Source organism: Lacerta agilis, chromosome 3 (assembly GCF_009819535.1).
Source record: "Lacerta agilis isolate rLacAgi1 chromosome 3, rLacAgi1.pri, whole genome shotgun sequence".
Lineage (NCBI taxonomy): Eukaryota > Metazoa > Chordata > Lepidosauria > Squamata > Lacertidae > Lacerta > Lacerta agilis.
The window spans coordinates 57893230-57920663 of record NC_046314.1 but is presented as its reverse complement, the minus strand read 5'-3'; the positions used below and the strand labels follow the sequence as shown (position 1 = coordinate 57920663).

Below are 27434 nucleotides of genomic sequence, written 5' to 3'. Positions count from 1 at the left end.
AGATTCATGGTTATATGTATGCATACATAACCCGTCCTTTCCCCCTGCTGACTTATAAGTGATGGCATCACACAATGATTCTGGAAACTATTTTGAGCATAGAAGCTTTTAATAGGCCAGTGAAGGATTCCGTTCAGACAAGCCTGTAGGATAGCTCAGAAAGTTAAGGAGATGCCCTCGATATGAGGACAGTGAAAACATTCTAACCAATGTGTGGTTTTTTCTGCCTTCATCTCCAGATTTATAGCAGGCTTGCCCACTAAAATCAAGGTCAAAAGCGTATTGTTTATTCATAAGCAACATGGGAAGCCCAAATGAGGTATCCTTCTGGTATTTAGGCGCAACAGGCAAAGGGACTTAGCTAAGTGGTAGAGCACAGGCTTTGTTTTCTGAAAATCCCATGTTCAGTCTCTGACATCTCCTGATAAGATTGTGGGGAAGGCCCAGCCTGAATCTGAGACTGGAAGCCCTGTTGAAAGCTTCTGGGTAGGAGAGAAACACTAATGATCTTGCTGTGTCAGCATACTGATTGCCCGGCCAACATGGACTATGTTTTCCTGAAAAGATGAGAAAACATTCACAGAACAGAGACATATTTAATAATGGGGCATTTCAGTTATCTGATGTCTGCTGGAAGTCAAACTCTAAAATATAGGATGGGGGAAAGCTGACCCCAACAGTATGTGAGGAAAAAATGGAAGTGCCTTAGTTGATCATAAGGTGAAGACAAGCCCAGTATGATGTGGCTGGTATACAGTGTAGTATAAGGCTGCATCCCATGCACTTGACATGAGAAGAGTGTTTATACTGTATGAAGATAGGCACAAACAGATGTAAAACATGATTAAGCAGAAACAGTTAAACCCCAGAGCTCGTAATACATTCCTTGAACACTGCACCTGATACTGGCAACTACCGGTATATTTCATAGAGTTGATGGTGGTTTGAAAGATGGGTCATTGCTCATGGTGTGTTTACCCTCACCTCTTTGCAAAAATATACAAAAAATACTTGCCTAAAAATGGAATATTGCAGGGGAGGAGAGATATGAGCAATGCCTATCTCTCTCTGAAACTATTGTCTTCTCTAACCTGACTCTGACACTTTGTCCTTGCCTCTTGTGTTGCTGTCTCCTCCCTTAGAAAAAAGCTCACTGATATAACCTAACCTTTTAAAATTCACCTTAAGTACAATGGATAGGTTTTCCTGATGATTTTTTTGACAACTGATATATGTTGCGGGGCTGCCTGGAAGTCATTCATTAACATTAAAATATATGCTTATCCAGTTCATTCATTCCAGGAAATCCTTCTATTCAGACACAATCTCCAGAGATGGACACAGTTGGGTGTGGGTAAGAGCTAACTGATCTCGGAAAGATTTTCTGTACTCTTCAAGTCAATGCTCACGCAACAACCATTTTTGGGCATTCTAAAAATACCATTGTATTCTGAGTATTCACTTCTGATTCACCAGCAGTATCCCTTTCTTTGTGTAGATCTCCCAAAGAGCTTAGGTAAGCTTGGCATGCTCTTTGGTTGGTTTATCTTACACAAGCTCAAGGAACACAAAGTAGAGAATAAGGCAAGAGACCGAGAAAGAGCAGTGTATGTTATTCACATCTGACCATTTGGCTTCAGTCTAGGAAACTAAGGCAGCCTTTGCAAAGTTATGACACTTCAGATGGTTATGACGACTTACGCTAGAGGACTGTAGTGAGAATTAATAGACAAAAAAAAGTAAAGAAAAAATGTCTGAAGAGATTGAAAGGACCTCATTCATGTTAACAGTAACTAATATATGGTTAGGGACGTGGGTGGCACCGTGGGTTAAACCACAGAGCCTAGGGCTTGCCATCAGAAGGTCGGCGGTTCGAATCTTCTTATAGATTTCTTGCATGAAAAAGAAAATGAATTCATGATACTGTATTTGTGTTTGAGGATTGAATATAGTGTTGGTTTATAGAATGTGGATTTGTTAGGTATCTGAAGAAGTGTGCATGCACACGAAAGCTCATACCAAGAACAAACTCAGTTGGTCTCTAAGGTGCTACTGGAAATAATTTTCTATTTTGTTTCGATTTGTTGGGTGTTACCTTGGAGTGGATGTATTGAATAATTTTATATACAGGTATAGCTAACAGATAATAATTGGAAGTTCTCTTTTTCTGCCCCCTCTTTCTTTTTCTTTCCCTTTATCCTTTCTCTATTTCTCTATATCTTTCTCTCCTTTTCAGTATTTTATTCAGATTAGCTTTTTAGCTTTGATAAAAAGAAATTTGATACTATTTTGTATTCCTTTCCCCAAAATTTTAATAAAATCTATAAGAAGGAAGGAAGGAAGGAAGGAAGGAAGGAAGAAGGAAGGAAAAAACACAGGCACAGTAAAGTTTAAAAATACAATAAAACCAACAGTACAAAAACTAGAAGACTATCAGGATCAATGTATAAGAGGCTGGGTTGCTCCAGCAGTTGTGACTACAGTATGCATGTGTGTGTATATATATATATATATATGAATGAATAAGTTGTTATTTGAGCCATAGTTAATTTTCTCTGTGCTTAGTAGCTGCAAATTAAAGGATCAAAAAGTGATTCTTGCATTTTAGCCTAAATGGGAGGCAATGGAACAAACTGTAAGTGCTGTATGACTCACAACTGCATTTCTTTCTTTATCCAGTACGGGAAAAGCTCCTGCTACCTTTTGCATAATCTAGCTCTCCAATCTTTGCAGAGAAGCCACAGAAGAAACCTCATCTACGTACAAATTCACCACAGTAAACCACATATGCAGCAAGGTGGAAATAACAGGCTTCTAAAATACTCATTACATAAATAGCTGGAAAACACTACTTATAAACAATTTAGTAAAGGTTTTGAAAGTCTTGGAGAATGAGATAATTATTTTCTCAAACAGCACCTGATGGAACCTCTTGTTTTCACAATTTAAAAAGTGGCTTTCCAGCGAATGTTAAACAGGCATGGGATAGTTATGTAATCGTAATTTCTGACATTGGTTTCTGTTAGTTTGCAAGAGAACATTTTAAGTTCAATGAAAGTTGCCTCTTTTATTGTATATTCAAGAGGTGCTTGATTATTTACTATTATGTTAGAAAATAGCCAAGATATTTTGGTAAGAAATTCTACAAATCAATATTTTACGTGTGCATGCGCACACACGAAAACAGGGAGAAACACATATGGCAAGGGCCACTTGATCTTTTATAGCAATCAAGGGGTGGTGAACTGTCTTAGATAAACTGATATGAAAGCAAACTGAATATATATGATGCAACATTATACAGCTTCAGGAAAAAAGACTTCCTCCAGTACTGAATTTCTGGCTGATCAAAAACAGGAAGTGACAGAAATCTCGTGCAGCTAAACCTCAGAAACCTTTGCCAGTGTGCCCATTGCTAGCGTGACTGTAACAAACACCGTAGACTCTAGCTGTATAAATAGGGAGCATATTGTGTTATGATTGCAAGTGCGGTTGCTCAGCAGGATATGACATTCCAGCACCAGTAAATTTGCCTCAGCACTTGGGGCATAATAAGTGGATGCATTTCCAGGCCCATGCTATAAATTATTTTGCAATCACCACGAATCCTCTTCGTGGAACGTTGGGCAGATTTCAGGAACATTTTTTGCCCCCCCCAAAAAAAACTGCCTGGGGCTCCTTTTAAATCACACTATATGGTTAAAAGTAATGCTCATTTTAAGTATCAGCTTATTGGCAAAATCAGGAATCAATCAATAACAAGGCAGGGTTTATTTCCAGATTACCTGGATGACATGGGACTTGAAGGCCCTGTTTTGTGGTGGTTCCAATCCTTTGTTCTGTTTTAAACAATGGCCCCAGAAGAAGGAGAGTTCAAGGCAAAATTTGTGGACCTGAAAAGGAAAGAAAGGCAGATCAAACTCAGCCTGAGCATTACAACAGAGCTGCATCTCCTTCTTGGTTGGGGGGGGGGGTAATCTGTCTTTAGTGAGAGTAGCCTCTTCCAGAGCCATAGCTTGGGCAGGGCTGGGGGGGGGGCGTTGCCCCAGGCACAGTTTTTTTTTGGGGGGGGCATTCCTCACAATGCTCTGCCAGCCTGCAGGCCAGGCAAGGGCTGTGTGAAAAGGATGCCACAGGGAAGGGCGCACACAGGGCTTGAAAAGGACACAACAGGCATGTGCCCTGCCAGCCCAAGCAGCACTGGGGTCGCAGGGCGCCATGAGTGCACCCTTCAAAGCAGTCAGTCAACTGTGCACGGCACAAGCCAGAAACACTCCGCCACTGGCCTCTTCCATTAAAGGGGCCTGGCCTGTTTATCAGCTGTTGCCTCACGCAGGACAAAGGATGCCATAGCTCCAGTTGGGCTTCTGGGCTGGATCAGAAGAGGTAAAATGCACTCCTCATGTGTGAATGCTTCCAAGATAGTGGATGGCTCTGGTGGCAATTCTCTCCCACTTCCTTCAAATCCATGGCTTCATCCCTCAAAGATGGGGAATCAAGACTGTGAGGTCATAACATACTTCAGATGATGGAATGTGGTTTCAGCTTGTCTAGGATTCAACTGTGCTCCCCTTGAAAATTCCAATTTTCAATTTGGGTATTATTGCAGATGCATCCCTCAGCCCAGGTTTGGTGGGACCAGGAGCATCTTTGCACAGCTAAGAATAGTGCCTTAACTGGGTTCGTTCTTGGAGATGTCAGGTTTGCCACTATTACTAACACACTCCTTAGTTTTGTATTGTTTGGGCTATGTAATGTGCTCTTTATGGGGCCTCTGAAGCTGGTTCAGGGTGTTGCAGCCAGATTCTTGACCAGAGCCAGTTACAGCAAATATGTGACCCTATGGTTACAGCAGCTTCACTAGCTGCTAAACTGAGTCAGGGTTAACGCTGGTTAAGACCCATCAAACCCAAAACAACTTGGGGCCACGTTACTTGAAATACCACCCTCCCCATATAAGCTGACATGGTTATAAAATCTTCAAGAAAAGCTCATTTCAGCCCCATCAACACACAAGACACTTTTGGCAGGGGGTAGAGAGACAAACTCTGGAGCCCTTTCCGAGGGAGGCCTGTCTAGACCCCTCTCGGATTACCTTCTGTCAGCAGATGAAAACTTCCTAATTCAGACACAATTCATTTTTCTTTGCTGCTGTGTGCATTTCTGATCATGCCGGTTTTAACTGACTGCTGTTTTGTTGTTTCATTGGCTCTGGTTTCATGTGGTGTGATATTTATCTTGACTTGATAGTTCATAATGATTTTACTTCTGTTAGCTGCTTAGGGAAGGTTCTCAGGGAAAGATGGGGTACTAGATAAATAAATATTGAACATTCCCAACTTAAGAATATGCCAAAGCTGGATGTGTGCCATGACAAACCTCAAGTCGGATCTGAAGCTAAATCTATTTATGCACAGGTACATGGTTATACACAATCCATATTTATGCCCAATTATCACATTGTCTACCCACCTCTCTAGTTATATCACATACTATATATCTATTTTATCAGAACTTACTTCAGAGTAGGGCCATTGGAATACAGTGAAACTTTACAACTGAATAAACATTCATAAGACAGGGAAACACGTAAAAGAAAGTACACCCACCCATATGAATAAAGGCAAAATATTCCCATATATAAAATATACTGCAAACACAAATGTTGCCATGCTCCTTGGAAAACAATGAAACTGGACATGCTGAATTCCCGTGCATTTTACACGGTTATGAAATATGAAATGTTTGTCTTAACAAAACAAAAAGAGCAGTTCCTGAAAGTTCATTGCTGACTTTCTGGTCTCTCTCAGCTTGTTTATGTCAGATGCCAATCTGCGTCATTGGGTTGGTTTTGTGGTTGTGTCTGTGGCCCACTGAACACCCTGGTGCAAGAATGGAGTCACCACAATAGTTCAGCATGTTAAAATCAGCTAACATGACCTAGTGTTTTTCAAAACATGCCACATAGAAGTGCAACAAATGGCTAAATGTAAGAAACTGCTGCACAGTACAGATAGAATAATGCAGCATTTATTATGAGTGTGACCTTTCTGATCTAAGCAAAAGTACTGTTATAGGACTGGGAAGTTTTAAGGACTCTGCAGGGCAGTTGTAGGAAAAAGATGGAGGCAATCCCTAGTGTGCAGCTGAAATAGCAAGTGTGTTCCTGCATATGGGTATTAAGGCCCATTGTGCAACCACAAAGGCAGCTTCAGGACTGGAGTTGAGGGTCTAAGATAACACATGACCACCAAAACTAGAATACACCATGGAATAGATTCAACAACAAAAACAGTTTGACTTGTAAGGCAGCTATCTTTAATGTGATCCTAAAGTTATTTAACTGAGCTGTGATATCTGGAAGAAATAAAAGCTCCCAAGCACATTCTCATTCTCCCTGTGTCCTGTATCACATGTCTTAGGTTGTCAGTCTTGTTCTTATCTTTTCTAAAGGCACAGGTGCACTCTCCTGGGCCAAGTGTGTGTCTGAAGATGCAGTAAAATTAATGCAAGATCTAAAATATACATGTCTCTTTCTGAGAGAACATCTGTAGACTCCAGGGCCGCTTCAGGGGATCTTGATGTATTTGGGTCTTCTTACACAGACACATGTATGATAATACATTCATTACTTTTTCAAATAGCTCCAGAGAAAATGCACTGGGAAGAACAAGAACACAGCCAGAACACCAAGATTCTTGTATCTCACTGCCAGTGCTCTTAGTGGCTTCAAGAACTCTTTGCAACTGGTCTGTCATGGAGGCACCAATTTGGGTTGCCATAATTAGGGTTCACATTTTAATATCCACCTAATTCATACAGCTCTTCAACCAAGTAATGTCTATGAGGATGCATGCATTAGGACAAAATATGCACAACAATGCACACATTAGTGAAAATTTACCCCAAAATGCATTATATTAAGGGTACTGCTTGCAAAAAGGTGCATATTACAGGGAAATGCAGGCAAATAATGTTTATATTAGGAGCATTGCATACTAAAGCGCTGATAATTTTTCATAAGGGCTTAAAAGATATTCACAAACTGACAGCGGCATAGTGTTGGTTGCCGCTGTGCCAGGTGGGGGGCTCCAGCCCAGTCCGTCGCCGATGCCACCAGAACAACCCAACCCTCACTGGAGCAAAGTGGGGCCATGCTGAGCTCCCTGCTCACCTGCGCAGGGGAAAGCTTGGCTGGCCAATGTGGCCCTTGGTGGCAGAGAGGAGCATCGGGCCATCATGGGAGTCCCTGCATGGTGGTGCCTTGTTTGCACCCCTCAAAAATCATGCACACGGGGCCACAGCCCCCTGGCAACCCACACACTATGCCTCTGTGAACTGATGCAGAAATGTGTTGGATGGAACTTAAGACAGGGAAATGAGAAACTGAAAGAAACAAAAATGGGCATGTCTCTCCATCTCTTGCTATAACCTATGTTGAATAGAGCTCCTGTATCTTTCACTGGTTGTGCAGAACAGGAGCAAGCAACTTCCTCTGTCAATATAAGACAATCTATCCTATTGATTTATATAATGATTATATACATTACATTTGAAAATTTTTAGTTTGTGAAAACTATTTAAAGATAAGTTTGTCCTCTTGATCGGAAATATACTCTTGAAAATTGCATCGTTAAATTGTATGGTTGTATGTTTCTCATTTTTATGTTTACTGTTGAGTTGTGAATAGGGATTATTCTCATCATTGAATGGTAATTGTTGGCCTGAGTTCTTTGTCTGCTTTCTAATCATGTGCCTTCAGGCCATAGCCGGGGTCAATACAACAACATTACTAACCCTGGTGGCATAGGAGCCAACTCCTGGGGGCCAAGGTCCCTCCGCTCCCCCACCCTAAAATAATTGAGGGGCTGTCACCTCAAAGTTGATGGGCATTGCCATTCAAATGGTGTGCATGTACCACATCTCGTGATCAATTATGTGGGGCGGGCCTTACCTGTCCCTTCTCCCCCAATATTTTATTCAAGTTAGTGCCCAGCCTAGTGATTATGTTCTACCTCCACTGCTGGAGGTATGATTCTGAATACCAGGGGGGAGAGTACGGTTGTGCTCAGATCCTAGTTTGTGGGCTTCCATAGGTGTCTTGTAATAACAAAATGGTGGACTAGGTGGGCCACTTGCCTGACCAGCAGGCTTTTCCTATATGTTTAGGATAACAAGGTACATTTCCTTTGCCAGCCACAGCTAATAACAAAAATCAGAGAAACACATTGTGACAATGTCAGAACCCAGAATTAGAGCACAGAAGGGTAAAAAACACTTGAGTGGGGACTGTTGGGGGTAAAAAACAACCAATTTTGTTTTCTTTGGAAGATCTGCCCTTAAATCTGGAAATATCCAGTTATTATTTGTCAACTGTCTCTACACAACAATAAGGGAATAGCCTTGCTTGAGGGTGGGGGGTTGGGAAGACAGATTGCTGTGCTGTGTTTTTGTGTTTTCTTAAAGAGAGGAAAAATCCCACCCCCAAAGCCTGTCACTTAACTTTTATATAGCGGCTGCTGATACCACTTTTATATAAGCAGCAGCTCATGTCGCTTAGTGAGTACTGCTTGGCTACAGCTCATAAACACTGTAAATATTTTAAATAGATGCAACAGAAACTAGTTTTACCCATTGTAAAGCAGCTATCTTAAATACAGATATAAAGCTTTTTTTCAATTGTGCAGAGAAATGTGTGTTTAAATATGTGATATGTGATTATTTTCGAGCAAGAAATGATAAGAGGATTTCCTCAAAAAAGGAGTGTTTTAGTTGTTTCAAATTTTATTTAACGCCTGCCTCAATGAAAATGCGAAAAGTAGAGGGTATTCAGAGTTTTTAAAGCATTAAAACATTAAAATCAAATGCATTTTTTAAAATACAATAATTCAAAACTGTTGGTGCAAAAGAAAAATATAGAAAGGATTCCTGGATGCTAAGATCCAAGTTTGGAGCAAGAACTCTGGTGAGAGAACTTCAGCAGATTTAAAATCTCAAAATATGCAGCGAAGAAGCACGGAAATACAGGCTGTTGGACCTTTAAAATACGCCCTTCTAAGTGAGTTGCAAAATGTCCCCTTAAAAAGCTTCTTCCCAAAGTTTCTCTCTTCTACCAGCATAGGAAAAACCATGTTTGATTAAGTTAAAAATTGTTTACTTACAAACTCTTCAAAGGTCAGGTTCATGTACTTCAGAACACGGCAATAAAACTTAACTTAGTTACAAAGTGGTAAAAGTTCCTAAATTATTGGCATAGGAACTCAAGAGTGGCTTGTGAGAACCATGCAGTTGAGCCAGAACAACCAGCTCAAACCTCTCCCCATGTTGAGCTTCTCAGGTAGAGTGAGGAGGAGAGAACAAAGGCTTGATTACCTAGTTCCTCTCAAGGTGAGGGGAAAGCCTGGGAGGATAGCTTACTCTATGGTATTAACCCCTTCATGCATTAATCAGACTTAAGCATGTTGGTTATCTGAGGCTGGTTATTCCACAAAAAAATGGCACAGGGGTGGAAGAAGAAGCATGGCACATCACCAGTTATGATATGGACATCGCTGATGTGATGTCACCCATATGCCAATGGATACCCGATATTAATATAACGAGTATACATAGAGCATTTCAAACTCTGCTATTTGAGTTTATTATTATTTTATTGCTAACTGCTTTGAGAATATTCTAGAAATTTGTATAGGATTGTATTCAAGTAACTTTTGCTCAGATTAGACCTATTAGAATTATGGCCATGACTAACTTAGGTCCATAAATTTTAATGGATCTTCTCTGAGTAAACAGTAGATGAATTCAACACATAGACTCCTACAAGACAGATAAACCTATTATTCCAGAGAAGGAAACATAATGGCCATAGTGCTAGGGAAATGTGTCTCTGTCGTTACAATTGTGCAAGATAGGTGATGATCCACTGCAACAACTGTGATTTGATGGCTTAATGTAATAATAATCCTGTATATTTCTTAATAGAAGGGTGTCCTTGCGTGACAAAACAAGACCAAGTACTGAATGCATATAACTTCCAGTGATTTTTCAGGGTTCTGAAATATGTGGGGAGCCTCTATGAGAAACCAGATATCTCATGCTCCTTGAGGACTATGTTTGGCAAAGTCCCAGGTGCCCACTGCACAGACCCCTTGGCAGTCATGTCCTTTGTCTGGTGAGCCTGGAGTATATGTGTTTCACCTATTTGGGATTTGTTTGTTTGAACTTTCCTCAAGAATACTGAAACTTAATTTTAAAAAAATATTTTCTTAAGGAAGCTTGAAAACCCCCAAATATTTTTCAAGCCAAGCCAAGGAGACATCACCCATCATCACTAGTGAAAACAGCCTACCCCACAGGAAGGCAGGAAGAGGAAACAAAGTCCACAGTGTCAGAGTTGCCATGTATTTGTGGAGGGGAAAGGATTGTAAGGAGGTTACTGATATTGAGAACAAAAGCTATGCTAACAGAACTGTACAATTTCAACAGAAGCCTTATTACAATAGCCAACAAGACAGATGGGGATATTACAACATGTCACATGAGAAGAGAACAGATTTACCTGAAGTTTGGAAATGGTTATGATGTTTGGATTAGGCCCTTCAGTAAATACCACATTTGATGGTTTGCTATGCTTTATTCCTCCCCCAAAAAATTAAAATAAGAAAAGCAACGAAAAAGAAAAAAGGTCAAAACATAGATGTATGTTTTATTGCATTGTTCCCCAGACAACTAACTCCTTGTAACTAAAAGAAAAAGCATCTGTACAATAAGAGCTAATGTATGTATTTCCACCTATATATGTCACAATGGCAGCCACAGAATGTAAATATCATTCCAATCTTTCCTGAGTAGCTCTCGTTTTGCCCACCCACATAGCAAGGCAACACAGCCTTCAGTACTGGGTCTCAGATAATTTGTCAGCCCTTGGGGAAACAGGCTGGGTGCATTATTATGGGTGATAGTAAGCAGTTAAAAGAGGTATACTAAAATAACTCAGATCAACAAAGAATGTGCTTCTATTTAGTAATTAACTTGTTATATTCACAATTATCCCACTTTTGTTTATAGATTAAGCCAATTTTAACTTATAGCCCAGCGCAATAAAAAATAAATCAACCGCTAGCTGCTTTCTGAACTTTTATGATATCCAGAACACTAAAGAATTCATACAGAAAGGATTTGGAGAATGGAAAGAAGAGTGAAGGACTGATATAGAAAGATAATTTGGCAATAACACTTCGTTCCTATTCAAAATTTACTGGGAGGGATAAGATTCCCCCAATCCCAATTCCTGTAGGGGGGCAAGAAGAAAAGGCATAGACAACTTAATCAAGCAGGGCAGTGTATCAAGTAACCACACCCACCTTTCTGGATGGCAGGATCTAGAATAAATCTAGAATGAAAACAGCATGTTGAGGATGAGCGTGGATGATTCAGCATTGAGAAAAACTACATTTCTGAGCTACACACAGGTTAGTGCATGCATGGCCCTATTTGAAAGCATATAGGAAGGTTCTGGTGGCTGTGCATGTGAGCCTTTGGGTTCTGTTTACCTACCTGCCCCTCTCCTGCTTTCAGTCACTTTTGATCCACCTTAAATGGTTATAGTATTGGGAGCAGGCACTGCAAAGAAGATAGCATTGCCTACTTGTGGCTGCTCCCAGACTCTGGAACTCCCTCCTCAAGAAGCTAGATTGGCTTCCTCCTTGTCCTGCTGGCAGGTGAAGGCCTTCTTGTTCCAACAGCCTTTTGGGAATTGACTTTTTATGAAAGGGCGGGCGCCATGCTGTTTTTATTGCAATTATTTCTATGTTTCAAACAGATTTTATATATGCTCATACAGTAGTTTTAATTCTAGCAATGTTTAATATTTTTTGTTTTTTTTAAATGATTCATGTTTTTATACATAAACTGCCTTGATTCCTGTCAGGAAGAAAGTCTCTCTCGTGTGTTGTGTGTGTGTGTGTTCAAGGAAAGGCATTCATATTAACATGTCTAGGATATGCTGATCTGGATGTATTCTGTTGATTTGCACAATTAAATCTGAGTAACTGTACTGCATAAAACCTTTGAGAGGAACTGATGATTCTCCTCATTCCTAAATCCCAAGTTCCAGTTGCAGGTGGGTAGCCGTTGGTCTGCCATAGTCAAAACAAAATCGAAAATTCTTTCTAGTAGCACCTTAGAGACCAACTGAGTTTGTTCCTGGTATGAGCTTTCGTGTGCATGCACACTTCTTCAGATACACTGAAACAGAAGTCACCAGATCCTTAAATATAGTGGGGGAGTGGGGAGGGGTATTACTCAGAAGGGTGGTGGGAATGGGTGATAGGCTGATAAGTGTGGAAAACCTGTTGACGACTCTAAACGGCTGCAATTAGTCTTGCAGGGAAAGGCAAGGGGTGAGATGGCTAAAGATGGCTTTGTTATGTATAATGAGATAAGAATCCAATGTCTTTGTTCAAACCATCTCACCCCTTGCCTTTCCTGCAAGACTAATTGCAGCCGTTTAGAGTCGTCAACAGGTTTTCCACACTTATCAGCCTATCACCCATTCCCACCACCCTTCTGAGTAATACCCCTCCCCACTCCCCCACTATATTTAAGGATCTGGTGACTTCTGTTTCAGTGTATCTGAAGAAGTGTGCATGCACACGAAAGCTCATACCAGGAACAAACTCAGTTGGTCTCTAAGGTGCTACTAGAAAGAATTTTCGATTTTGTTTTGACTAAATCCCAAGGCCACTTTGTACCGGTATTTTACCTAGCAACCATGCTTACTTGACTAAACTGAAGTTATATCAGCTGGTGCTTCCTGGAGAAAATATGTAAATCGTGAAAGGCAATATACCTTCCCAAATGCAGTGGGCATGTTCCAAGGGACCATGGCCCAGTAAGGATTAGCATCAGAGCTAAATCCAACCCTCTGGAACACACTACCTATTTTCCCCCTAATGCCAACAAGATGGGTATTTGGAAGAAGTGGTGGTTCCGCTTTGTGGAGATGCCAGCATCCTAATCTGGGGAGTGATTATCTGAGGTTTGAACTACCCTCTACCACCCTTCTTAAAAACATGTCTCTATTACTATCTACTTCTTAATCAGAGTTGTAAAGCAAAGTAGCTGACTTAGAGGCAATCTGTGGAAAATGTAAACAATGAAGAGAAATAACCACCCCACCCCTTTGGGAGCTTACACTGTTCTTTTATGTCCTCATTTCATCCCATCCACTTTCAATTAGTACTTCCTGTTTAAACAATATCAGATTTTTCCATCAGATCTGTGGTGGAAAACTCATTCATCCATTCGGCATAAGAGAAGTCAAGATCTTTATCTTTCTTCGGAGATTTGAGAAATAGAATTCCTGTCATTTGTGTGGTGGGAATAAGCAGCTCTAAGGAACAAACAAAACCATTCTAAAAAGCGTGATATATGGCACGTGATATATATCTCTTGCAGACAAGCCTATGTGTGGCTTATGCAAACAGAAACATATTCATGTTTCTACACAGATAAGTGTAATTTTATACTTATCAGCTGGGATTCAAAGAGCCCATCTGTGTGCCAAAAGCAGTTGTGCCTTGATTCCGCCCATTACATGAATTGGTTTTCTCTTATTTATTATATTATATAGCTTTAGTAGAGACATCATGATTCAAATTGAAACCTTTCTCTTCCTGAGAATTCAAGTATTTCTTACCTTTAACTTCTTTACAAATTTGAAAGTTCTATGGTGTCTATAGTTTGCAAAGTCAAAGCCCTTATTTTGCAAGTTCTGCTCAACCTTCTCCAGTCTTACTAGGTAAATACAGTGGTACCTCTGGTTACGTACTTAATTCGTTCCGGAGGTTCGTTCTTAACCTGAAACTGTTCTTAACCTGAAGCACCTCTTTAGCTAATGGGACCTCCCACTGCTGCTGCGCTGCCAGAGCACGATTTCTGTTCTTATCCTGAAGCAAAGTTCTTAACCTGAAGCGTTATTTCTGGGTTAGTGGAGTTTGTAACCTGAAGCCTATGTAACCTGAGGTAACACTGTATAACTAGCTTTGTACAAAGTGACACTAGGCTTCTTCTTGGGCTGCAAGATGATTCTTGGAAAGTATCTTATACCAATACTGGAAACTTTCTGTCCACAGCTGTCTCTCTTCTTCTGCAATATGTTTTATCATGTCAGCACCAGAGTAGTCACACATGTGCTGTGTTATGCTCCACATGGAGGAACTGACAAACATCTGAGAGTCCTGCTGTCCTAAAAGAGTTGATGGAAGGAAAATGCCAGTCCACAAAAACCGAGGGATACTTGATGGAATAATCCAAATACAGTAATCTATGAAATAGTTTTTTCATCATCTGTAAAGTTCACATACATAAGATAGCCTTAGAGAAAGGGTTAGTGTTTACTTTTTAAAAAAGAATAACATGCATGATTTCCATCTGGTGTCCTTACACTACTAACATACAAAATGATCAAAGGCTTCTGGTCAGTAGGACCTGGACAAGCAATTCAGATATGTTGCTGCATTATAATTAGCATTTACGTGTAATACGAGGGGTGGCATAAAAACAATGGCTGTTTGAGTAGGAACTGTGCAATGGACTGCTAGATGATTTGAAAGATGAGGGCCAAACTAGATCTTGTGCAAAAGATCATGTAGATTTCTCATGTGTTTTTAAAATTAAAGTAGCCTTTCATGGCTGTAATGCAAGGGTGGAAGAATGTAAAGAAGTCCTTAACATTGACTCCTCTTGCCATTTACCTGCTCACCTCAACTACCCTTTTTCACAAATAAACTGGTTATTTTCTAAAGGTGTAAATGCAGATTTCCTCCTGACCAATATATCTAAAAAGATATAATAGGGGTTTTCTTACACTATAACTAGCAGGTGTGTTTGTGACTCCTTTCTCATTTGAAACACAAGAGAAAATCCACAGATCCAATATCTAGCATTATGTGCTTTGATTTATATTTTCCCTTCCTTGTTCTAAAAGCTTAATACAGTTATAAATGATTTATAAATGGTTCATTTTTGAAAATTAAAAATGTGTTCCATTTTTTAAAGCTGAAATGTTGACATGTACAAAATGTAGTAACTCAGCATTTTCAAACAAGCTTGCATGTGACCTGTGCAAATATGAAGCGGCACAGCTGATGTGATAAATCTAACAGGAAGGATGGAGTCAGAACAGTTCCCAGAACCAGTGCTTCTTAATCTTGGGCAGTGTCTAATGCACCTTTCCACCTAAGGGAAGGGGTGTGGAAACAATACAAAATTTCCTTAACGCAGAAGATTAAACAGAGCAGTGTTGAAGAGGTCATTTATCCTGCTTTTCCAAACCGAGGGGGGGGGAAGAACCTGATCAATAGCTCACATATTTAATATGATCAAGAAAATGAAGTCTAATTTCCAAGCACTGATTTTTCTAAAAATACTTTAATATTCAGTGACCCTGACGCAGCTCTATAAGCACACAGAAGTTATAGCTGCATGTGATAGCCCTGCCAGAACATCAGCAATCTGCTGTTCCATGCAAGGGAAGAAGAAAAATGACTACATATTCTAGACATACACCTACCACCACCCCTGAACAGCTGTTGGGTACAATGGCTGAATTTCTATCTGGGGGTACACAAAACAAGCCAAATATAGGCTGGTTAGCTCTTGTGCTTGCAGGTTTCCCAAAGGCAGGCCACAGGTTGGCTACTGTGAGAAAAGGATGCTGGACTAGATAGGTCATTTCCAGATCCAGCAGGCTGTTCTTACCTTCTTATGAACAGTTAACATCATAGTTCAAATTCCTGAACACTGGCACAAGAGCCTGCAATAAATCTAGATGCCAACTTTGCTGCCACATACACCCAGACAACATCATTATTGGCCCCAGTAACATCAAACATACCATCTCAGGCCTATTTACAGTAATTGTTCATCTTCCAACATTATACAGGTATATGCTATCAAATGCCAAGTGCTCTTCAGCTCTCTGTATTGGACAAACAGGACAAACCTTACGCCAAAGAATAAATGGACATAAATCTGACATCAGGAATCATAACACAGAGAAACCAATAGAACACTTCAATTTCCCAGGACATTCTATACAAGATCTTAAAGTAGCTGTCTTATTGCAAAATAATTTTAGAAATACACTTGAAAGAGAAGTTGCTGAATTACATCTCATTACCAAACTAAAAATGATGGAGAGACCTGGTGTGACTAGAGATATTGGATTCATGTCCCATTATACATGCTAAAGCTAATTTTGGTCATCTAGCCCTTTAAAAATCCCTTGCCCTTCCCTGTGGAACCAACTGCCATCATTAACAGTCATCAACAGTTATAAGGTTGTAGTGACCTCTGCTTCAGAGTATCTGTACACATGAAAGCTCATACCTAGAAAGCTTATACTTAGCTGGTCTTTAAGGTGCTACTGGAACATCTTTCGATTTTTAAAAAAACCTTTCATCATTGTTATTTATTACGACAGACCAACATGGCTACATTACCTGAATCTGTATGACCTTGGGTTAGTCTTCTCTGAACCTCTCCTACATGATTGTAAGCTGTAAGGAAGCACAATTTGTGACACTAAACAACTCATTCACTGAATACACATCTATAAAGGCATCAGCCTTAACTTCCAATTTCTCTGTGGACCTTGAGCCAACATGAGACAGCCTTACATTTGGTCTTAAACGGTTAGGGTTGTTTTTTTAATCAGTGACTACATATCCCCACACCCTTTTTCTAGCTAAAAGCACCTCCAAATGTCTCCACCATTAACCATAGCATGGACTAAAGTCATGGTTGGAGAAAATACCCTAATAATTTTTATTTATTTTTTTAAAAAATATTGTCTTACTTTTCTCTTTAGACAAACATTTCATATCAATAACATACATATAACACATCTTACCCCTTCCTTCCTTCCCGGACTTCCCCCAACTCCCATTTCTGGTTTGTTTCCCTAATAATTTTGAACCTCTGGAGAGCAGGTGGGTTACTCAGTCCCTGGTGTAATTTTTTGCACACTAAAAGCACCAACTTCTTACACACATATATGTATATTACCTATTATGTACAATATATCGTTTTCTTTTGTAGCTTAGATCACAGTCAGTGGAGTCAGTCGTGTCCCACATTTATGATGTTCCTCTGCATGTGTATATTAGAGCACTAGTTTTGCAAAAAATTAGCACAAACATAATGTATGAGCTGACCCTAAAAATGGTCAGTAAAAATGTGCCTCCGAAGTAATTTTCCAGAGAAATGGGGGGTTGGGAAGCTATACATGTGTAACTTCACCACCACCTAGAGGACAGTGTAAGACTAAAACTAAGTTTTTACATTTACTTTCTTGCAATAGCCACAGTCTATTACAGTAATATTATGTTTTTATAGTAATAGTCTATTATAGTAGACTATTCTTTCACATAGAATCCAGAAATCCAATTGGCTTGTGAAAACAGCATCTTCCCTGCAAAGATCCAGGTTTGAGTTGTCTCAGTGTTGTTCTCTCCCATCCATGGGAACATCTTCCATTTGTTTAGGCCCAAGTTTGTAGCAAAATAAAATAGCAACAGTCTAGACTACTGACATTGCTCATCTGCTAGGACAAACCTGCTCTTATGCCTCTGCAAACAAACACATTTGCACACAAACATACACATACACACATCTGTGTATGTGTTTTCTCCTGGTTGCTAGGCAGTCACCGAATTATTTCTTAGAGCTTCTCTGTTGTTCTCGAAAAGTAAGTAAACTTAAAGGCTGGATATCTTTTTTCAAAAGTTAAATTCCTAAATTACAAACACAGCTTTGACTCAACAAAAGGGTAGTATAACATTTGAGACAACTGATAACATTTGACAATTTTATGTAAATACATAAAAGCATTATATATGAATAAATGTCTGTAACGAACATTAATTTTCTAGGTTGCCAAATACATAAGTTGGCTTGAGTATCTACTAGGTTTGCTTATTTATTAAAACCTGTTTCAATATACAAGAGGCTTCTTCTTCTTTCTTCTTTGGCGATGACTTGTAGTCAAGTAAGATTGTCTTCCATAAACACGGTTTTAACAGTAAGTCCTTAAGTAACTGTGGAGGCCAATTCTGGATCCGCACGTCCTTCCAGTGGGGACACTGGTTTCCGGGCAGGAGTTGATCACGGTGTGGATTTGTTTCTCCCTTACGTCCTGAGTTCGCATTTTAATCCTGACATGGCAACCCTAAACTGTTATGTTTCCTAGATACTGTGGACAGGAAAAGTGGGATAGAAATTTTTCACTAATAAAATTATTTTTATTGTGATTTTCAAAGCGTCCTACCTTTCTGTATTTTTTTTTAGTCTACATTGCCTTTTACTTTCCATAAAGTTCTATTTTAGGGTGGAGCTGTGGGTTAAACTACAGAGCCTAGGGCTTGCTGATCAGAAGGTCGGCGGTTCGAATCCCCACGACGGGGTGAGCTCCCGTTGCTCAGTCCCAGCTCCTGCCCACCTAGCAATTCGAAAGCACGTCAAAGTGCAAGTAGATAAATAGGTTCCGCTCCGGCGGGAAGGTAAACAGCATTTCCGTGAGCTGCTTTGGTTCGCCAGAAGCGGCTTTGTCATGCTGGCCACGACCCAGAAGCTGTACGCCAGCTCCCTCGGCCAGTAACGCGAGATGAGCGCCGGCGCGACTGGACCTAATGGTCAGGGGTCCCTTTACCTTTACCTTAAGGGTACTCCCAGGCAACACGTTTGCTGTGTTTTTCCCGGAAAAGGGTAAAAAATATCCCATTGGGGGGTGAATATGGGCTAGCATTTTCATGCCAATGACGCCATGTGAGCAGTACCCCGGTACCGAACAACCTACCAAAACAACCATATTAAGTAGCAGACAGACCGATACATGCAACTTCGCGCACGTTTGGCTTAGTTTGCCTTGCCACGTCGTTTGCGCATGCGCGCAGGCCCGTGGGCGCCCTTGTTTCCTTGGCAGCCGTGAGCTTGTTTGAGGCGAAACCATTTGGGGCAAAGGGGGGTGACGGAAGAGGCGAGGAACGGAATGAAAGGGAAGGCCAATTGACCGGGAGGGTGAAGAAGCCGTCGGCGGCATCGGAGGTAGTCAACAGAATCTGAGGCGGCGTAGGAGCTGCCGTTGAATTTAGCGCGGAGCAATCGAGGGTTGGAAGTGAGTTTCTAACCACCTCCCCTCCCCCTTTTTACTGGGTTCCCACCAGGACCGGCTACGTGGTTGGTTAGGAGGGGGGAGATGGCGGCGCAAAGCCACCCTGCCCACTCCACCCGAAAAAAGAAGCGTAGGCGGCCTCTGTGCGGGGGCTTCTTCCCTCCTGAGGACGGCCAACATTCTAAGCGGGAGGGGACTCCTGAGGGCGGTTATTTCCAATCCAGAAATGTGGCGAATAGGCGGGGCGGAGGGAGGCGCTTATGCCCAAGACGCTTCACAGTCGGCGGCGCTTTGTCGGGCGCTGAGCGGGAGGCCTTTAGCACGCAGCTACCACGCATCATCCTCAGCCGCCGACGAGCAACTGCCACGGAGGCCGGTTGGGCTCCCAACGGCTTTAGCGCGCTGCGTTCACAGCGCCAGCGGCCCCTCCCACAAAGCAACCGGCGTTCTTTTCCGTTAGAGGAACGGCAGCCAGCGCCTTACGGGTGGGGGAGAACAGAGTGAGCTAGGAATGCAAGAAGACTACGAGTCCCAGCAGCCCCAGCCAGCACTACATCTCCCGTGGTTCACCCATGACAGAATGAGGTCCTGTTAGGAGACGGAGCATGTACCTTTGAAGAGGAGGGAGGTGGGCGTGCGCGCTTCTTCCGAAAGCAGCGCCGATTGGCTGAGGTGGAGTGCGAGGGCGGGACTAGAGGAGCATCGCTTTGGGTCGAGAAAGAAGGGAGCCCAAAATGTGAACCAAACCCGGTGATTTCTGTTGTGGCCGTTATTAAGGGCTGCCCTCCTCTCCGCGTTGTTTAATATGGAGCGGGCTAGAGAAACTTAAGATCGAAAAGCGATGCCCATGAAGCTCCCTTTTTCTTTAGTGTTTGAATTCGTAGTGCTTTAGCGCACTTTAGCGCAACGCAATGCGATGATCGCCTCTGCTCGTGGGGTGGTCCCGGGCTGCGCATATTTACTCGGAAGTAAGTCCCTCTGGGATCCAGTAGGGCTTGATCCTACGCCAGAAAGCTTTAAATCTGGAGTTAATGCTCCTACACAGATGTGCCTAGGGGTGTCAGTTCTCCTTAATAGCAATCCTATGCAGAAGGGTTACTTCCATTGAAGAGTACAAAATAAGTGTCATTATGTCTCTCCCTATGGCTGTGAACTGACTTCTTCATGTCCATAGTCTACTGGCAATCCCATACCGCACCAGTGACAATAATGTTGGGGTTGGATGTAGCAAAGAAGATCAGCTTTAAATCCTTGCTTAGTTCTGAAACTCATTTGATGGGAGAGCTGTGGCATTTGAAATTAGCCAGTTCTAATCTGCTTCATGTGTAGTTAGACTAAAGGGAATCATGTTAGTTAGACTAAAGGGAATAGTGAGATAATTGAGAATAATTACAGATAAGGATACAATATATTTAAGTACTGTATATTTAAGTATAATTACTTAAGAATCACATGAAATATGATGCTTCTTTGTGTCTTGTTAAAGATGCACATGACAGTGCATGGAATCAGACAAGAAGAACTATAACATATTTCAATAAATCTAGATGTCAGAAAATATATCAAAATGAAAATCTACTATAAAATGGGGCATATATGCATCCATTCCTTCTTTACTTTATACATTATGTGGAATGACAAATTATTCTAAAGGCAACTTTTCCACTATTAGGGGAAATATGTATGTCATTTTTATTTGTGTTTTTATAACACAATTTGGATTAGGCAATTCCTGCATTGGAAACCTCACTTTCTTCTGCCTATTTGAGTTGAATGATGAAATCATTTCTATTTTGAGATGGGATTACAATTAGTGAACATCCTTATTCAGGTTGCTTAAAGGACTATATTTACACTCTTTCCCTCTCCATTGACGTTTGTCTTGTTTGTTGCTTAATCCAACTGCATTGCTAATACACATAAAGCACACTGTGTAATCCTATCCTTTATTCAGAAATAAGTCCGGTTCAGTTCAGTGGTAAGTGCAATATAGTATTCCATCCTTAATTGCCTTTGTTGACGTTAATAAAAATGTAGGGAAGAGTAATGCATACAGTAGGAAGCCATATAATTGTCAAAATGCCTTAAGGCAAAAGACAACAGTAACAGTCTGCACAGGGTATTCAAGAAGATGATGGCTTAACTGTGCATGATATCTTTGTGATGGAAAGGACTAATTGTGTTAACCATGATATCTTTTTAAGTAAAAAAAAAAAAGTTGTAAATCTAAAATAAATTTCTAACACCTAGAAGTATTTGAACAGAAATATTTAATTAGAGGGAAAATTTTAAAAGTATTCTGAATGTGGATTATATTACTGGTTATATTATATTATATTAAAACACAATCAAAACTTTATTTGGAAATTGTTTTCATTGGAATACTTATTTTTTATACTTTACTGTTAAGACATTATAACTCACAAGAATACATTTTCATTATATTGTTTTAATTTGAAGAAGTGAAGACATTGCAAACTGTTAAGAACATGATTTTATCATGCCCAAAGATGCCTGAAAAAAAGTTAAGATCAACTTTGAAGTTGATTCAGCTTCCATTCTTTATATTCATTCTTGGTTAAATAAAAAATTGTTAAATAAAAATGTTTTGTTTCAAATGGAAAATTTTCCATAACAATTTTTCCTTGCACATCATTGGTTTTGAATACAACAATGTAGATATGCAGTGTTTAGATCTTTGCTTATATATTGTGTTGATCCTGATGACATGTGTACCGGTAATTAGTTCTTGTTATGAAACGTTGGCAGTTTTACATCAAGATGCAAACATAAGTTAAATCTTGATATCCCAGGGCAGCTTTATATGGATTCCCCTCCTTCCTTTATGGCATGGGGTGGAACCTTATACTGAGGGCCACATTCCTCTGAAATAATCTTTTGGATGCCTTATATTGGCAGTGGGCAGAGGCAGAGTTGGGAGTGGTTGGGCTAAAAGTCTTCTAGAATGGCTACCGTTTCAAACTTAAAAGTCTTCTAGAATAGCTGCAATTTCCAACCTGAAGCAGCCTCAGGTAAAACATATTGTAATGGTCCAGTGGTGAGGTTAACAGAACATAGATAACTGTGGCTAGGCCATCTCTTTCTAGGAGAGTTATAGTTGGTATATCAGCCTCTGCCCATAGGAGGCTTTTTGTGCTACTAAGGCTTTCTGACCCTTAAGAGGTAAAGGGGAATCTAGTAGCACTCCCAGAATGCACATCTAATCATTTTAAGGAGTATACATTCACTTTCGTAGTTGCTGAACACCATCACACTTGTTAGACAAGTTTATGGACCCTGTTCTGGTCCACTGCTGTTCCCAAACACTGGTTCAGCACTTCTTCTGACTTACCTGCAAAAGACAGGTAGACCTGGGTGTCATCATCAGATCAATGACACCCAACTCCATATATGCAGGTGACCTCTGAACAACTTGCTGAAGAAAAGGATTTGCATTTGGCTGGTTGGGTCCAGTGAGGATCCTTTGAATCTGTGACAAGAGAACAGGATATATCCTTACTTATTTTATTAACCAAATCCAACTTCAATGGTTTTCCTAAATCTTTCCGCTCCCACCATTTAATATAACTTGGACCATTTCACCATTAACTTACCAATAACCTGCTAACTGTGATATAAAGCCAGACAGATATATGCACTATATTTAGGAAATATATTGTTTGTTTATTAAGGATTATGTAGTGCACAAGCTTATGTGGTTACTTTAACATAGTACAGTCTCTTTAAATCGACATACACTTTCCTTGTTAATTAACTGTAGCTTGTTATATACTCTGTTACTAAAGCAAGACAGCTTTGGAGAACCTTATTAAAACTTTTAGCCCAATTGCCTTTTTATTTACTCCACCACAGCTAAGACTACCAACACTATAAGTGAGGACTTTTGCTGAAGCCTACCAGACCTCAGAGCCTGGCAGTGCAACTTCTCTACTTCTTGCTCGAAACAAAATAGAAAATTCTTTTCAGTAGCACCTTAGAGACCAACTGTGTTTGTTCTTGGTATGAGCTTTCGTGTGCATGCACACTTCTTCAGATACATGCACACGAAAGCTCATACCAAGAACAAACACAGTTGGTCTCTAAGGTGCTACTGAAAAGATACTTCTTGCTCAGCACTGTTCTCTCCTCATCTCTTATTCCTGACCCAAGTGATTCAGATACCCCAACAAGTCTTTTGCCACCAAGACACTTTGCCTTTCTTGTACGTATTCTTTCTCAAGCCTCTCCTTTGCTGTCTTCTGGCAGCGTACCACAAACACCATGGACTCCTTCACTTACCAGCACAGACTGACTTCTGCTGACCCCAGCCAATCACATGGGTCTTAACAGAAAATTCTAACCCTGCAGCCAACCAGAACACTGCTTCTTTTGCATATTGAGAATTCTCTCTCTAACCGCTCCTGAGCTGTCAGTTGAAGTCCCTCAGTGACAGTTGAACCAACTTTTACCTGACCAGACAGGACTCTCCGCATTAAACATTACAATGTACATTACCATACAAATAACAGAATCCAATCCACATTAAAACTGAATTCAAATAAGCAAGATTTCTTCACAGGAATGATCCTAACAGCTGTCATTTAAGGTGGCCGAGACTACCCCTCCCTGCCAAAGAGGCGTTTATAACTCTGGACCCAGCTTGTCAGTCCTCCCTGCTGGATGCAATGAGCCGGGAAGGGCAACGGTTAACCTTGCAAGTGGTGGGTCATTTTATTAAGCTGGGTTTTAATGTAGCCTGTTAGTTTGTGGCACTGCACTGGTGTCATAGTCAACTCTTGACAGTTGCACTGGCCTGTCTCCACAGAATTAAATGCAGCTTCCATGTGGCAGGTGTATTGTCACAGGCTGGCCTGTGCCAGTTGGCAGTTAAGTCCCATCTGTCCCTCGTGAATGTTCCTAGTGCTCTAGAGTCATTCTTTCACAACTTTTTACACAAAAAGCTATTCATGTGGAGTGGTTCACTGCTCTAAGGCATAGCTGTTTGAAGTGAATGAGCTTGGGAGACATCTGAGTTGGGTTTTCACACCTATGCAGACTCCCCACACCCAAATAGCACACCGAAACAATCATTTTCACTGTTGTGAAAGTAACAACCGTAATCACATGATAGACTGCTTCACCTGAACAACCTACCACTGATAACAGCTACCATGAGGACTTGCACAAAGCAGCTTCTATGCAGTGCCTGTGACATGTATACTGACTTAAAACATTAAATGCATATACACTTAAAACACATAAATGTGCAGAGAGGGTAGCCAGGAGGAGTGAGGCAAGCAGAAGGGTAAACGACTGCCCATGTTTCTGAAGCCCTTTTTGGCCAGTGCATTAACCAAATTACATGATAAATTGTGCTAAGTCGTCATTATTTAGTTGCACATGCTAGGCAGGATTTTAGGATAGGCATAGTATGGGATTACATCACAGCAAGCACTTCTGTAGAGCAAATGGGTAAGCTACAGCAAGGGAGCATTCCTGGTGGCTAAGCTACAGGTGTGGTGTTTTCTTTCTGTTGAGAGCTCTCCCACCCTCCCTTGTGAGCATGTAGAATTTGTATCAGGCTTTTTTTTAGAGCTTGAAGATCAGCTGGTTATAGTGGGGTGCCATGTTCAACATTTGTCAGATGCAGTGAACTCATTTATATAAACTATAAATTATTGCACCAAATCTTCAGCAGGTGGGGCTAGAACCATTGGAAAACCAAACATGAGATTGCAAGAATTCAGAGAATTCATGTCTAGCTTTCCTCTCCCTGTCGTCTTGTACTTACTATGCCAGTTAATTATTGTGAGGCAAAGTGTGCATAACCCCAGGCACAATGACCTAGAAATGTCTTTAAGCAAATAAGGGTTTGGGGCGATCGCTGAAGACACTGAAACTAGCATAGGCGCTCTAGCTGCCGCTACAATCTTAAACATTTGTAGTAGTGTGTATATGGCATCACTGAAGTTTTGTAACACTATTCATTACAGTATATTATTCTGCACTTTAATTCAGACTTAGTGTGGTGCACTGCACAGGTGTATCTGTTAGTGCATCAAAATGTTGCTGGCTGATTAGTTAAGACATTATTTTAGAAGTCATTAAGGGGACCTGGTTGATGAGGTTTAACCAGTTGCTGCTGCATTAGGTCTGAGAATTTTGCTTACTGGTTTTTTCTTTTGATTTATATCTGTCTTACTGGCTTCCCTCCAGCCCTATATATTTTACTTGATGGTGATTTCTGTGGGCCTTATGGACCAATTCACAGAAAATAAACCTTAAAACACATTTTTGCTTCCATGGGTTCTGCTTTTAGATATAGTTCATATAGAATAAGTCTACAACTCTATACCCATTTCCAGAGAGTAAAGCACAATCAACTCTGCTTTGGACTATAGGATTGTAAATCAAGCTTTAAACAGTGAGTTGATTAATTAAAAGAAGAAAACTTTACACAACTTTAGGATCCAGAGAGCCAATTTAGGTGATCTAGGGCTATTGTCCATTGAGGGAGATTAGGATTTTCAACAGGATATTCCTGTCAACCCATGCTGTAATACCAGTGTTCGATTGTTCACTGATAGTTGTCTTTCTCAGTGTTACTGTCCTATAACATATTCTGGTTTTCTTTGCAGAATGAAGAAAAGTGAAATGTGTTGAGTTGCCTTTGAGGGTCATGAAAATGCCAGCAGGTATGTAGTATACGTGCTATAGTATTTTTACTTTTGCACTGTATGAACCATTTACTGTTAAATTTTATCTGTGTAAAGAAGGGTTCTTATTACCGATTAGTATTTCCAGTTACAGACCTGGGTCCTGATCCAGAGATGATAACTGTACACCCAAAGACCCTGACAGCAACTAGTAGTGCATGTGGTATGCATTCATGTCTGCATTGTGATGCAGTAGCTAGTTTGCAAGGAAAGAATCTGCAGTATTATCACCACAGTGCTTCTTTAACTCTTAGCAGAAATGGAATTGCAGATCCACCCTGCCAATAGCACTTAGGCTTTTTACAATGAGGTTTGGCAGAGTGGAAACAGGGTATTTGTTCTTGTTTTCTATGGCTAGCAGGAGTCATGACCTCATATTATCAGGGATCACCAACTTTTGGGGCCCGTTTCCAACAGGAAACCCTATTGTGATCACCGCACACAGCAACCAAGCACACACTACAACCTTTTCTATTGATGACGATAGAATTATTTGTTTATTTAATAATAAATAAATAAATTGTGGATTGTGTTGAAACCTCTAAGAAAGCCTTTTTCAGGCCTAATTTCAGCAGGGGAAGGAAGAACATCTGCAGGGACGTGTGTGCCCTTTGCACCTTTGGCATGAATGGAAGAGGTAACTGGGCTGTGACAGCCATTTTGAGCTAATAAGCTAATGAAAGTCATGAAACTGCTGTTTGACCTTTTCAGTGGAGAGTGAAGCCAAGGCAAAAACCAAGGTTCGTTTTGAAGAAATATTCAAGAGCCATGCTGACCTAGCAGATAAAAAGAAATGAAGAAGAAAGCATTAGGCACGCCAGAGAACATTGTGGTGAGTTGGCAACTCTATGAAACTTTGTTTGCCTGTCTTGGCAAACAGGTTTAAAAAGAGCAAAACTTAGTGTCTCATGCCCAATTCCTTAAGAGATATGAAGAAACCTGGACTGTTCTTTGCAGAGTTAATTCCTTTCAGAAAGCAGAGATTGTTGCAGCCTTGGGGTTTCACAGGGACTTACAAATACCAGCACTTCAATCTCGGGGTTTAGAAAAGCACAGCCTTCAGATTCATGACTGCTGTTTCATTTACTATTATTTTGTTGGTGGTGGAAGTGGCTCACTACTAATTTGTCCTTTTCCCTACATAAAGGAGGTTCTGTGAATGTGAAAAGAAAAGCACTTTAATTATCATTTTGGTCTATCTTGTGCTATTGATGCCTATATTGAGAAAAAATGGTACTAGTACTTTATACAGTGTCTAAGTTCTGTGTGTCTATCCACAGTCTGTACATTGGGTTCAGGAAACAGCAGTGGGTTACTACACATACAATTATACTAATTTAATTACCAAATTACAATTAGAAAATATCTCTTTAAATGAGTTGTTAGTAGGCAGAATTTTTTTAATATCTTGGCTCCAACCATTTCTTACATTTTTATCATGAGGACATTTTGTTAAATATTATTTCAGTTACACTAGATCTGTACACCCTCCTCCTCTTACTAACATTTATGTTACATAACTTAATTATTTTTCAACTCATATT

General features: G+C 40.5%; 2 protein-coding genes across 2 annotated transcripts in view; one reads left to right on the top strand and one right to left on the bottom strand.

Moving 5' to 3' along the window:
- PDE7B (phosphodiesterase 7B) overlaps nt 1-9191 on the bottom strand; it is a 202117-nt gene extending 192926 nt beyond the window's left edge. Inside the window, exons 1-2 of the mRNA XM_033143842.1 lie at nt 9162-9191; nt 3786-3893 (exon numbers count right to left, since the gene is read on the bottom strand). Of these exons, the coding sequence (XP_032999733.1) occupies nt 3786-3893; nt 9162-9185 (132 nt within the window). The 5' untranslated portion in view covers nt 9186-9191. The remainder of the gene's footprint in view (nt 1-3785; nt 3894-9161) is intronic.
- A 9746-nt stretch (nt 9192-18937) lies between these two features.
- The window catches only part of AHI1 (Abelson helper integration site 1), a 68706-nt gene continuing 60209 nt past the window's right edge, over nt 18938-27434 (top strand). Inside the window, 4 exon segments of the mRNA XM_033143839.1 lie at nt 18938-19177; nt 25813-25869; nt 26602-26682; nt 26685-26722. Coding sequence (XP_032999730.1) covers nt 25854-25869; nt 26602-26682; nt 26685-26722 — 135 coding nt within the window. The 5' untranslated portion in view covers nt 18938-19177; nt 25813-25853.